Here is a 14,855-nt window from a genome sequence, read left to right as displayed (position 1 = left end):
TATTGGGAAAAAAAAAAAATCTTACTTCCAGACTCTTAGATTATGAGTGTGACTGAACCAGGGTCTGGAAAGGCGGGCTAAGAATTAGCAAGTGCTCGCTCTTCCTAACACAGTAAGGGCGGGCCAGACTGCATTCCTGCAGAAAGGAATGCTCTTATTAAACTCAGTACAGAATAAATCAATGGAGGAGCTTAATAGGCAGGTTTTTCCCCGACCCCTGTGCTTAAATATTCTAATATTTTGATGTTTGTCAATAGCTCCCCCTCACCCTTTTGGTAGGTATGACTGTACCTCCATGTTTCTTTCTGCTTATTTCAAAGTTGACATTTTACAAGTTATTTAGGAACTGTTGAACCATGAAACTATTTTTTATTGTCAAAAATGCTGAACGGTGAAATAATGACTACTTTCACAGTTTGCCTCTTTATTTTATAATCTAGTTGAGCGACTAAATTTGGATCTGGAGTAAGGGACTTTCTCTTGTGGGAAATGAGTTATTTCCCCCCACTGCCCACAGGTTTATGAACATTTGAATGTAAATATAGGAATATATGAATGATTTAGGAACATAAACATATCACCACTGGCCATAGTCATGTGCTTTTTACTTGAACCACAATGTGGGTTTGGAACAGGTTTGTGAATGGAGCAGGTTTTCATGTAAATGGGATCAAGAAGTACCAGTGGTTAGCTATTCAATGGATCAGACAATACCACCCTTGCTGGAAATGCTTGAGGAAGAATTTAATCCACGGACCTAATATTCGAAAGTCGACTCATGCCTCATTCCTGCGGCCCACTGCAGATCTCATTGACTGACAATGAGAAAGGATGGTGAGACTTAGCGTGATCTATTTAAGTGTGGCGGCACTTCAGTATGGCATTGAGTATTTCGGGTTTCATCTTGGAGGCAGCATCCACAGAGAGCTTTCTTTAGCTTCTTTGCGACCTTCTAAATAATTTGGCATGGCCTGCCTGCCATGGAAGCAGCATCATGCAATAACCCCCGTGGAGCACCACCAAGCCAGCTGGATGTAAGAAATACTTGGAAGCCTGAACTTCGCTGCCAGATGTCCAGCCCGGATACTACACTTCACTGTACTTTCCAAGTTTCAAAGCAGCTTACCCGTCTCCATGAATGCAAAGGGAGACCATTACCAAAGCATTTCTTTTGGAAATAATATCAGCATCACTGTAAGAGTAGCTTAATGTTTTACATTTACAAATGGGAAATTACAGACAGGCTGACATTCTGGCACTTACAACACCAGGGTGAAAAAAAACTTAACCATCGATTCATGCATAGAAAAGCCATTTATAAGATGAAGCCTCGGGTATTTAGTTCATTTGAATCCATAAATAATTCTTACGTAGCTACCAGATGCATGCGTATAAGATGGCATTGTGTTACATATCTGTAATGAAAGCCTTAGACTGAATATGAACCATGTTTATCAATTCTATAAGACTGTTGTCGGCTAGGTATTTTTAAAAAAGACTATTTTTCAAACACGTTGTGCAGCTATTTTTAACCCAACTGAGAACATTAATCAGGGGGGCTTAACTCTTATTTCCTCTGCTGGTTCCCCTGGTGCAAACAGGATGACACGGTGTGAGTGTCCAAGACACAAGTCTGACAAAGCCAGGCCATCCTGATATTTGTGTGAGGACAATTTAACTGTAAATCTCTTGACCAAAGCTGCCTTTCCCAAATCATCAGAGCTCGTCGGGTGTGATCCTCATCTGAACCTTCAGGAAGACACTGCCCCTGTCCCTCTTGCTGTTGCTCTCTGATCTCACTCCCGAGCTTAATCTGATCTAATCCTGCCTGCATTATCTTCATCTGTGCAATGAAACCTGGAGGCTCCTTTCTCATATACCGTGAGGAAAGGCATTTACTAAATTACTTGGTAGATCACGTGGGTTGGTTTGAGCTCCTTTTTGATTAGATGGGGGAGGCACGTTGTCATGATCAATCTGGAATATAGGCTTTTCCCATATTTGGAAAGGGGGGGGGGTTAGCCATCAGTGCAGGGAAACCAAAATGGCCTTGGAAAAGTAGAAATTTTCAGCTAAAAGTAGAACAAAATATGTACTGTTTACTGCAAAGCACAGACACAGACACACACATACACACACACACACCCACATGCACGCATGCACGCACATGCGCACGCACTCTCTCTCTCTCATACACACACAAATAATAGTGATAATATAGGGAGAAGGGAGGGAGGTTAAGAAAAACCAAAGCTAACCCCATTGACTTTGATGGGAGAGTTGTACATTGGAAATTGTATTTGAATCATGATAAGGTAACTTCCTGGAAAACTACTTCCTTCTTGCTGAAGTCTGTTCTGGGTTCTGGATCTTGGGCTTGGGCTCATCAGTGTGACTTGAGGTCCAACTCTGAACCTGCTGTTTTTAAATCTAAAGTAGTCACCATGATGGTAAAACTACAAGTAAGAGCTTATGCTGAACAGACAGTACCTGCTTATGGCCCATGTTTTCCATAAGCTGAAATAATCACTCAGACTGAATAAAGAAATGCACAAAATTAGTTGAAATAATTACAAAGGTCTGCACACATTTATTGTGTAACTTGGAATCACACTTCCATTAACAAATAAGTAGACTGGGCTAAGGCAGAAGGCAAAATGTCTAGGGTAAATTTATTTTTAAAAACTCAGACACTTGACAGAGTTGGATGTTATTTGCATAAGAACAAAATGTGATTGTGTAATCACTGTGTTCTGTATAACTAAATATCAGCACTGAGTGAACTGAAAACAGCAGATATCAAACACACTTTAAGAAAGGCTATTTTCCCCAAGATACTCCACGATATGTTTATCTGCCAGAGAGTATATACGTGTGTACACATGCATATTCCCTCATATCGATGGCCAGATCTCCCCCAAGAAGTAAGCTAATTGAGCTGTTTGTGTTGATAAACTCCTTTTTCTCCAGACTGTTCCTCTCCGAGCCATAATTATTTGCAATTTGCCTAAGTCGTCCATTTACTGATACGTCAAGCATGAAACAGAGGCAATTCCAGAAAATGGAAATGCTTCTGAAAATCAATCTTTGGGAAATAATGTGGTAGAAGTTACTGTGTGATAGAAGAGTACCTTCTAACTGTCACGTGGAGATGAATATTAATTCACTGAGGTTAAGGTGGCTTTGTGCTTCATTTGTTGACTTGGCTTAGCCATCAGAAAAGCAGCGCGGCCCAATTACTCCAGCAAAGCTATTTTTTTTCTCCCTAACAGGAGTTTTATGATTTTTATATACTTACCAGTCAGCACACATAACAATGTCAAAATGTCCTTCCAGTTGAGAGACATCTGTCTCATTATCCCATCGTAAAACGCTTGAGGAGAAAAAGATTTTAAAAATTATACTTAGGGTATTTTTTTAACTTTTGATTTTGAGCTATTAACATTATTTTTTGTGGCACTTGGAATTATTTAGAAGGTATATACAAATTATTTCAAAAGATATAATAAAAAAAACCTAGGATATAACTGTCTACTATATTTTATTTTGTCTTTAAATGTAAAAGAGGAAGTATTCTCTACTGAAATGGGAGAGTTGAGTTTTTGCTAGGTTTTACAAGCTTTTGTAGACAAAGTAGATTCTTACCTCGGTTGTTAGAATGATTTCTGACCCTTATCAACAATGAGGAAAAAACTGAAATCAAAACATTCTCCATCTGGCTGAAATATGAATTTATAAGGGAATAAAAATTTATAAAAACAAGTCATGTGAAATTTATTGTGTATCTATCTTGCCTGTCATGTCAGTCACATTTCTTATTGATGCAATGAACAATGTGGCAAGATGGAAGGAAAGAATAGCCCACTGTATGCGGAAGTTCTCAGGCCTTTAAGTACACTTAGAATTCCTCCCTACCGACAGTCCAAAAGGAGGCTCACACATTAAACCTTTCATCGATAACAACAGCTGATAGCATACATCGGAGAACTCTAACAACACTTACAAAGCAAATCATGTTCTATATTCCCCTCAGTTGATAGCTGCGATGATTAACATTTATCATAATAAAGCATTTTTAAGGATGTTTCTCCCACTCACCAAAACTGTGATTTGTGATACTATATTTTAAAAATAAAATTCTGCGGCAATTATATTTGCTTATTTGGGTGGAATTTTCATTTCTTCTGTCTTCCCAGAGACACAGTCATGTTTGAGTAAAAAAATGAGACTTAGCCATGGTCAGTCCAAAAATTTTTTTCATACACACTGATGGACATAAACAGTAATGACATTCTTAAGGTATACAAGGTTAAACACATCAACTCATCACCAAGGAGGCTAAGGACCAGCTGGCCGCTCATTCTTTTGACTCACAGTTACTGAGCACCTACTGTATACTGTGTGTCAGGCCCTGTGCTGTGCTCCCGCCTTCTCAGTACAGAGGCAGCCTGGCAAGCCTTCCAGACATGCCAAGGAAGGTCACCTCCTATGACACAAGGGCGAGCTTTACAAATAGCTCTTGTGTTCTTCTACTCCCTAGGCAGAGGAAGAGCCAAGTGACAGAGAAGGCCAGCAAATCCCTAAGAGATCAAGGCTTACTTTACTTCTGGATTCCTCAGGAACTCCAGGCACCCACCAACACCAGCTTTTCCCGGACTTGGAGGAGAGTGCACCTGCTCAGCCCATATCAGACACTTGAGGCCCTCAGGAGTTGACAAGTCTGTACACATGATGGTTTAAAACACAGCCGCTGGGGTAGGCAGAGGCGTGAGGGTGGTGAGTTTGAGGCTAACCTGGGCGCCAGAGCAGGACCTTGTCTCAAAAGACGACAGCATCGCAAAGAAGTGTAGTTCCAGAACAGGTCTTCACAGGCTACAAACTCACTATACTCACCATATATGTTTTGACAGAAAGTATTTAAATCACTCACAATTTACCCTTTTTACCAGTGACTATTAGATGCTTCTAATTCATATGCGATTGCTAAGGCAGGAGAGGACAAAGGGCAGGGCACCCTGTGACGGTATTGAACACTGGATTCCTGAGGCACTTCAGCCTCCTGGTTCAACAAACGCTAACTGGAGTGATCAGGTCTAAGCGGCATTTGGCTAAGAATCAACATAGAAGCTGTGATGAGTCACAGCTTCTGTAAAAGAAATCAAAACACCCTATGTGGCCACATGGCCTACAGAACATTTCCCAGGGGCACAGTCCTTGGTTTCCAAGGCTTAGGCCAGGCTGTCTCTCTAACTATGAGCATGAGTTAGAGAGAGTGGCAGTGGAGTTCAGCTTTGGTACAAGAAACACACATAGGCTCAGACCTTTGTTCTGACCTTTAGTGGCAGTGTGCATCTGCACAGTTGCTCAGCCACACTGGGTCTGTTCTCTGTAGAATGGGGATTAGAATGGCCACTTCCCTGAGCTCTCAAATGGCCATTTCCCTGCACTCTTGAAGAGCACCTGATGCTGTATTGTGCGCACACTGCATAACCGAGAATGGTGCCCCTTAGATTTGCTTAGTCCAAATTCTATCTTGGAAAGGCAGATGATAACTCATTCCTTCCAATTCTCTTTCTTTCCATGCAGAGACTACCAAATATGGACGGACACACACACACTCACACAGCCACCTTTTGGCTATGGGAGAAGGACCGATATTTTTAATGTTTGTTACAGAACCACGAATTTGCAAAAGTCAGTACAAATTAATGGGTAAATGATATTTTAAAGGGAAAAACAAAACAAAAAATGGCAGTCAACTGGAGAAAATGGGGGTGAGAACCCAGCTACCGAGAAGGTGAGGCAGGAGGCTCACAAGCCCAGGGCAAGTCTGGGCAACTCAGCAAGACCCTGTCTCAGGTTAAAAGGGGTGCGGGTGGGACTTGAGATGTTACCTCAGTGGCAGAGCCTCTGCCAGGCACAGGACCCTGGGTTCAGTCCTTAGTATCCAAAATAACAAGAACAACTCAAAAGCACTCTAAGTCTACTGGCTGCTACACTCATGTTTCTAAAACGTTTACTTTCAGTTCTTAAGCTTGTTGCATATGCAACTCACAACCTGGCTCCCACCCGTGGGCCTCACTGAGCAGTCCTGTTCTAGGCTTCATCTTTATCAATAAACCCTCACGCACTGTCAGACTAGCCCTTACTATCTTTCCCAGCTTACTTCTACAAGTTTTTCTGTCCCAACCAGTCCTCAATCTCTCTATCCACAGTCTCCTGATCCCGTCAATATGGCATTGCCATCCTTCTTTAGTGCTTACTTTTCTTTCCTGTCCAGCTTAAATTCCATCTTAGTCAGTACCTCAGGTATACTCTCTACTCCCTCGTTTCTGCCTTTCTTATAGCTGCTGTCCAGCTCACTGACAGACCAGTCTGTATCCATGTGCCTGAATATAGCTGCAGACCACGCATGCTCCCTTGTCTGCGTCAGAAAAGGGCAGGCCTCCCATGGCATCAAATGAGTACAGTGCAGTGAGTTACAATAAGACTAGGCACAGACCTTTATATCAAGGCTGGGCAAGATAACACAGTAGAAGGAAAAGGGTCTCAGGTGCCGGCAAAAGAGTCAGAGACTGCCCCACAATCCACTGTTAGGAGTCCCACAAGAACACAAAGCTACATAACTATAACATATATCCTGCTTCTTATATTACCCTTGAGACTGCCAGTCAGACATGGATGTCCCTAATCTCCCACAAATGCACACAATGCTCCTAGCAGTACCTGCACCCCTCGATTCTGTCTTCTGCCCATTTTCTCACTAATTTCCCTAACCAGGACTTTCTTCTGGAGAGCCCCCTTCTCATCTCCTCTAGAATGAGGCTCCAGTAGTTTCCCTTCTCTGACCATTCCTGCCAGGAGTTTATTCTCTGGATTCTTCCCATCAGTCTTCAGCTGGGCAATTTTTTCCTTTTCATGAACCACCGTTTTTGAATGCTACCACACCAGCTACTGCCCTATTGCCAAACTCCTCAAAAATGTTGTTTATACTTTGTGTCCAGGTCTTCTTCTCTCATTCTCTATTAAGTCTACTTCACTCTAACCAAATTACTCTACCACAAGTGGTCCATCAAACTCACCCAAGATCTCCACATTGCTGAATCCAAGTCAGTTCTGTCTTCATCCTCCCTTACCTACCAGCCTGAGCTTCAGATCCAGCCCCCACCCCCCGCCCATCTTAATGCCTGCACTTGGATTTCTCATGGATACCCAAACTTCACAAGTCCAGATTTGAACTCCTGATCCTCTGTCCCTGTATACTTCATTCATGGTTTTTCTTTACTCATGTGAATGGGAGATCTACACCTCCTAATCTTTCTAATCCTTTCAAATGGTTCCTCTCCCTGGTGATGAAGCATTCAAATATATGAAGCTATGGGGGGCATTCCTATTCAAACTACCACAGACGTCGATCTTTAAACTCTGGGGCAGCGATGTATTTCCAGTGCCTAGAACAACACACGATAGCTGCTCTGTTAATATAACATCTGAATGAGCACACAGAAGGCGTTCAATAACTAGAGGTTGCTGTTCTTAAGTTGTTCTCTGAATATATGTGAAAGCTACTGAAAATGTCTTCTGAAGACTTGTGCTTCCAGCAAAGATGGTATAACAGGGACCTCTTTTACATCTTAACCAAAAATGACTGTAAACAAAAACAATTTTAAAATTATATTTAGAGAGAATACACACACACACACACGTTCCCAAGACATTGGCTAGTAACAACAGTGAATAGTCATTAATCCTTGAAAGAGTATGAATGAATAAAATAAGCCCCACTGTTACCCCAGTGTAACACCTTTGAGGAAATCCTAGGTTGTAGCAGAGAAAAAAAACCTGAGATAGGACCCAATAGTTTTGGAGCTAAACAGATGGAATCCAGGGACCAGGGAAGCCAAGGTGGCTAGAACAGAGGACCATAAAGAAGAAAGCTGTACAGAGAGAACGCAGGGCTCAGGTAGATGGCTCCCACAGAGCAATCTGTAAGAAACTCTGTGTGTGTGTGTGTGTGTGTGTGTGTAAACTACTTGAGGTTAGGTAAAAACCACGTGACAGTGTTGCGAGGACTACAGCAGAGATCATAGGGCAGGGCCAGTGCCTGATTTCAGCCCACGGCCCACAAAATCTTAGAATTTACAGCGCTGGCAGAGTGCCCAGAGGGATCTTGCCTCAGAAGCGGGAAATAATTAGTCCTAGAGAAAATGCTGATCTGCTGGATGAAGCAGATTTAAAAAACAAGGGAATGAGTGCCACGTTAACATACTGTATCCCAGAACAAAACTCAAAAATATTTACAGGAATACAAAGACACTCAGATCCCAGTAAGTTAAAATTCGAAATGCTTGGTGTGTAATCAAAGATTGATAGAGAGACAAAGAACATGGGAATTCTATCTAAAACTGACAGAGGTGTCAGACAGTCAAGAAGGGCATTAATTTCTGTATCATAATAGCACTTAGATGTATTTCAAATGTGGTATAGAGACATAGCACATTTTTTAAAATTTTCTAAAAATCTTAAGATGAAAATACATTATATGAGAAAAATCAAACTAGACTCAATTATCAAGGTTAGAAATTTCAGAGGAAAAGATTAGAGAATTTTAAGACACAGCAATAAAAACTACCCCAAAAGGCGCTGACAAGATGACTTGGTATGAAAAGCTGCTTGCTGTCATGCCTGACAATCTGAGTTCAGTTCCCAGAACCCACATGGTAGAAGGAGAGGGCCAACTCTCTCAAGTTGTTGTCTCACCTCTGAGGAGACTAGTGCATGTACAAATAGACATTAAATAAAGAAACAACTATAAAAAGCTTAAAGCTATCCAAAATAAAAAATACAGAGAAAAAGTTAGTTTTTGAAAATGCAATGAAAGCAAGCTGGGGGACAAATTAAAGTGATTTAATATTTGAATTCTTAAAATCTAAGAAAAGAGAGAAGGCAGAAAACTACTAGAAGAAACAATAACTGAAGACCTTATTAACTTAGTGTAAACTGTTACTACAAAGCTGAAGTCATTTCAACAAAGCTCACACATAAGAAACATGAGGAAAAATACAAGCCACATAATAACCAAACCGACTAAAAGAAGTGCTAATTACAAAGTTTCCAGAGGAAGAAAAGGCATATCCCAGATACAGATAAAGAGGATAAGGTCAGACGACAGCACAGCACCAGTCCCCTGGAGGGACGGAGACAAGAGCCCATCTACTTAGAATCGTGTGATTATTGGAAATATAGTTCAGAGAAAGAGGGAAGAAGTGCTCTTAGATATTTAAAACAAACAACAAACAAAAACGCTGAAAGAACTGATCACCACCAGACCTACACTCCCCTGAAAATATCAAAGAAAGTCCTTTAGGTACACGAAAAATGGTACACGGAGATAGGTAGCCACACAAGGAATGGTGAGGATCAAGTTAAAGATATGTGTCATAAAAACTGTTTAAATGTATACAGTTAAATATGTGTCATAAATATATGTAGTTAAATATATGTCACAAATATGTACAGTTGAATACATGTGTCATAAAGATTACTTAAACCTCCTTACAATAGGACTAGTCAAACAAATACAAAGTACTGGGAGGTGTCCAGCACGCACAAACAAGTTGAATGTCAAAGAGCATAAAGATGGGGGCAAGAATGACCATATAATCCTATGATTGTTTCATACTAACATGCAGTGGTACACTGTTTGAGGACAGGTTTTGGTGAGTTTAAGGTATATACAAGAGGGGCTGGGAAGATGGCTCAGCGGGAACAGTGACTGCTGTGAAAGCGCGAAGACCTGGGTTCGACTCCCCAGCACCCACATAAAAGTTGGAGGTGCTGACGACATGTGGCTGTAACCCCAGCGTTGGAGGGTAGGCTGGAGACAGGAGGATCTCTAGCTCACTGGCCAGCCAGTGGAGCCAAAATGATGAATCCCAGGTTCAAAATACACCGGGAGAGAAATCAGGGATGAGACGCTGTCGTCAACTTCTGGTCGTTAAACGTGCACGGGCCAGCACCCTCTCCCCCAAGAGCTATACTATAAAATCTAAAGCAAGAATCAGAGTAAGGAAACAAAGTGATAGTTAATAAGACAGCATGAGTGACAAAGCTAGAACAAGGCACACTAATCCAATAGGAGGCAGAACAAAATGGTTAGGAACAAAGACTAGATGAGACAGACAGCAAAAAGCTCAGTTATAGAGTAGCAGGGCTCTGGATCAAGCACCAGTACTTCAAAAGGACAAAAAACAAAGATAAATCTAGATCCAAGCACACGGGGCTTACATCAAAAGCATTTTATACATAAAAACACACAGGAGTTACAGGTGAAAATATGGAAAAATGACATAGGAATGCTAGTCAAAAGACATTTTTAAAGGATATACATTTTAACCACAGACAGTAGATTTTAGAGTAAAATTATTACTTGGGCTGAAAGAGATTGCTTCATCCCGTTAAAGGGCCGGTTAAGGAGGCTAGCCCTGGGCCTCTCAAGTTTATGCTCTGAGTGACAGAAAGCAGTGAAGGAACAGACGAAGTCCAGTTACAGTCAGAGATTCTAATATCCCCCTCTCTTTAACTGAACAGTAGATAAAAACTACTGGTGTAGATAGATAGCTTTAAATGCTATCAACCAGAAAATTTAACTGATAGTTACAGAGTACTCCATTTATAGAATTCGTATTCTTTTCAAATAGATCTATTTTGGATCATAATATAAAGTCACAATAAGTTTAGAGGGATCAAGATCATACAAAAAAATATTATCCTTGTTCGCAATGGAAGTAAAGTGGCTACCAATAAATTGGAAATCAATATGCTATAAAATCTTCAAATATTGAGAAAATAAATATTATATTTATAAATATCCTAGAGCCCAAAATAAACCAAAGCAGAAACTGAAAAGCATTTTGAACTGAATAAAGCTGAAAATAAAACATGAAAATTTATGGGATGCTACATAGTCCTTAGAAGGAAATTGACAGCAATAAATACCTACATTAGAAAAAAATTCATCAAATTAGTGAACTCAGTTTCTAGCCAAATAAGTTTTAAAAAAGAGTAAAGTAAATTCAACATAATCAAAGAAAGGAAGTAATAAAGATTAGAAGAGAAATGAATAAAACAAACAAAAATGATAGGGGAAAAAATCAATGAAACCAAGGTTCTTTGAGATCAATAAAACTGATAATCCTCTAGTCAGACTGGCCAGAAAAAGAAAACAAGGAATACACACGGATATAAAGCAGGGAAAACTGATGTCATAGATGATGGAAGTGGCATCACTCTAGAATCGAGAGATAAGACGCACGTATCTCTGGGTCTATATTTCTATATGTACACCTATATCGGTGTCCATAGCACACATATAAACACATACACAGCTATTTATAGTAAGTGGGGGTTTCTCACAAAAATGTAAGAAAGTTATTTTGATATTAAAAACTGATAAATATAATCCACAGCACTAACAAACTAAAATGGCCACCTCAAACAGTGCAGAAAATGCATTTGATATAGTCTAACATCTGTTTTTCATTAAAAAATGAAAAAAAAGCAACTCAACAATACAAGATTAGAAATAATTTCCTCAAAGGCCAGCAAGGTGGCTCAGTGTACAAAGAAATATCTCCCTCAACCTGAAAAACATGATCCATGAGAAGTCTGCAGCTGACCATACTGAGTGATGTGCTTCTTGGTAGACAGCACAGTAATCTATATAGAATATGCTGTGGAGAGTCAACAAAGCCACTGGTGTGGGTGTAGCAGGCTTGTGGGATTCAAGATCAATAGAAGAATCAATTGTATTTCTTTATACAGGCAACAAATAACTGGAAATTGGAATTTCCAATTCTATACCATTTACAATAGCATAAATTTTCAAAATAGCTTAAACATATAAAAGAGACGTAATTCTCACAAAAGATGACAGAAATTAAATAAGACCTAAATAAATGGAGGCAATTCATATGGGAAGAGAATAAAATGTGTTTTGACAACTGGTTATTCATATTTTCAAAAAAAATAATTTAAATCTATATCTTGCACCACATGTAGAAATTAACTCAAAATAGATCATAAACCCAAATGTAAAACCTATCATTATAAAATGTGTCGATGAAAATATAGGAAAAGATCTTTGTAACCTTGCATTAAACAAAGATTCCTTAGATACACACAAGACACATGACCCATCAAAGAACAAATTGATAAATTAGATTAAAATTAAAATTAAAAACTTCTGCTCTCTGAAACACAATAAAAGGAAAATGAAAAGACAAGCCACAGGCTGAGAGAAAATATTTGTGAATCATCTGATATAGAGTTTATATCCAGAGCACACCAAGGACTCTTAGAACTTGTCAATAATAAGAAAATAAAGCAACCCAATTTAAAAAAAAAATCAGCAAAGCCTTTGAAGAGACACTTCAACAAAGATAAAGACATGAAAATCTATTCAGTAGCCATTAAGGAAATTAAAAGTAATACCCCAATAAATTCCATTATACTCTTAGAATGGTTGTAATTTAAAAGATCAACCACATGGAGAGCTGGACAGAATTTGGAGGGAATGGAAGCCCTCCAACCCTCCGTGGAAACGTAAAACAGCCAGCACTTTTGAAAATAGCTTGGCAAATCCCTTAAAAAGTCAAATGGCAGCCTCTATATGGTTTATTTGTTTCTCTGATGGGTATGTACCCTAGAGAAGGCTCTTATCCACATATCCACATATCCACGCTGGTACACAAACATTCTCAGAAGCTTTATCTGTAATAGTCTGACACCAGCAACAAATCAGAGGTCCATCAAAGGATGAAGGGATACATTGGTGGTTTGAATGAAAATGGCCCCATAGGCACATAGAGAGTGGTACTCTTAGGAGGCGTGGCCTTGTTGGAGGAGGACATGCATCACTATGGGGTGGACTTTGAGTCTCAGAAGCTCAAGCCAGGCTTAGTGACTCAAAGTCTCTCTCTGCTGCCTGTGGATCCAGATGTATAATTCTCAGCTCCTTTTCCACACCATTCTTCCTACCATGACAGTAATGTACTAAACCTCTAAAACTCTAAGCCAGCCCCAGTTAAAGTTTTCCTTTATAAGAGTTGCTGTGGTCACTGTGTCTCTTCACAGCAACAGAAACCCTAACTAAGACAGATGTGTAAGTCCCATACACAATGGGGTTCAAATGAAGAGTAGAGAGCAAAGAAGTGGCAGAGATGGGTTCATGTAAGATATAATCAGGAGCCTGATGATGGCTTTATTAGCGTAAGTAGAGCATGCATTTGTAAAAATGGCTCAAACCAAGCATCTGAATTATGTCCAAGTCCTTCTTGTAATTCTCTTGAAAGCAAAGTTTTTGTTGTTTCTATTTTTTTCACAATATCAAAAATCCTATGTTTTTATGTTGTTACAGTTTTTCAGATAGACATATTTGAAAACCCACCTTTTCAGAACTCCCCATGCTTTAGAAAAACCACAAAAGCCATAGACGTGGAAGCCTGGTAGGCCACACCAGGATAAGATGTATATCCACAGAAAGAGTGCATGGGTTTTGTCGTTAGAGAGCTTTGAGTTCAAGTACCAGCATCCTCCTACACACCAATGAAGTTGAGGATGCTCTGGGCATCATTGCCTTCACCTGTCAAACTGAGCCAGCCATTTATTTACTGGAGGACTCTGAGCACTGGTCGAGGGCTGGGGATGTAGCTGAATGACAGAGAACTTGCCTGACATCTAGGAGGCCCTCTGTCCAACCCCTAAACTCAAAACAAACAAACAAACAAACAAACACAGGCTCCCTGCCAAAGCACATGAGACAATAGATTACTAGCACATATGAAAGCATTGCTTCTAAAAAACTTAGTGTAAGTGCTCAAAAATATTAACTTTCCTTTCCTTACACTTGCACTAACGCATCATCCATCTCTTTTTTTTTTTTTTTTTTTCTGGTTTTGAATTTAAGGTAGTAACACAAAATGTAGTCAACTTCTAGAAAGAGTTTTGCATCACCTTGTGAAAAAAAATCATGGTCAAAGAATTCCACAGAAAACCTTTCTCGATTTTGAAAAATGTCAAACTTCATATGGCCTGGGCTCACCCTAATTTGCATAGCATGGCCATGACATTTTTTAATAATTATTTTTATTAATTACAGTTTGTTTTTTTTTTTTTTTACTTTGTATCCCCCCTGTACCTCCCTTCCTCTTCCCCTTCCCTCTGACCCTAGTCTATCAGGTCTCATCAGGAGTGGCTGCATTGTCTTCTTCTGTGGCCTGCTAAGGCTGCTCCCCACTCAGGAAGAGGTGATCAAAGAGCAGGCCAATCAGTTCATATCAGAGATAGTCCCTGTCCCCATTACTATGGAGGCCACTTGGATACTGAACTGCTATAGGCTACCTCTGTGCAGGGGTTCTCCATGAGTGGTCCTTGGCTGGAGTATCAGTTTCAGAAAAGACCCCTGTGCCCAGACTTTTAGGATCTGTCACTGTCTTTGTGGAGCTTCTGTCCTCTCCAGGTCTTACTATGTCCTACTTCTTTCATAAGATTCCCTGCACTCAAAGGATCATCTTGAGTGAGTTGTCCCAGAAGCAAAAAGACACACACGGTATATACTCACTCATATAAACATACAACGTAGGACAAACCCACTAAAATCTATGCATCTAAAGAAACCAAGCAAGAGAGAGGACCCTAACTAAAATGTTCAATCCCCACCTGAAAGGCAAAGAGGATGGACATCAGAGGAAGAAGAAAACAGGAAACAACCTAGAAACCTGAAAACAGGAAACAAACTAGGAACCTACCACAGAGGGCCTCTGAAAGCCTCTGCCCTGCAGACTATCAAAGCAGAT

General features: G+C 40.0%; 1 protein-coding gene across 4 annotated transcripts in view; it reads right to left on the bottom strand.

Annotated features, from left to right (window-relative positions):
• Camkmt (calmodulin-lysine N-methyltransferase) overlaps positions 1–14,855 on the bottom strand; it is a 351,489-nt gene that overhangs the window by 22,236 nt on the left and 314,398 nt on the right. For 3 of the 4 annotated variants that reach the window (XM_055619122.1, XM_055619129.1, XM_055619144.1), the window contains one exon: positions 3,299–3,373. The exons of the other annotated variant lie outside the window; for it this stretch is intronic. In XM_055619122.1, coding sequence (XP_055475097.1) covers positions 3,299–3,373 — 75 coding nt within the window. The remainder of the gene's footprint in view (positions 1–3,298; positions 3,374–14,855) is intronic. 4 annotated transcript variants of the gene reach the window in all.

Source organism: Psammomys obesus, unplaced genomic scaffold (assembly GCF_907164565.1).
Source record: "Psammomys obesus unplaced genomic scaffold, mPsaObe1.curated_primary_1811, whole genome shotgun sequence".
In the NCBI taxonomy this organism is placed as follows: Eukaryota; Metazoa; Chordata; class Mammalia; order Rodentia; family Muridae; genus Psammomys; species Psammomys obesus.
Note: the sequence above shows the minus strand (reverse complement) of the source record. Positions and strands in the feature narration are given on the sequence as shown.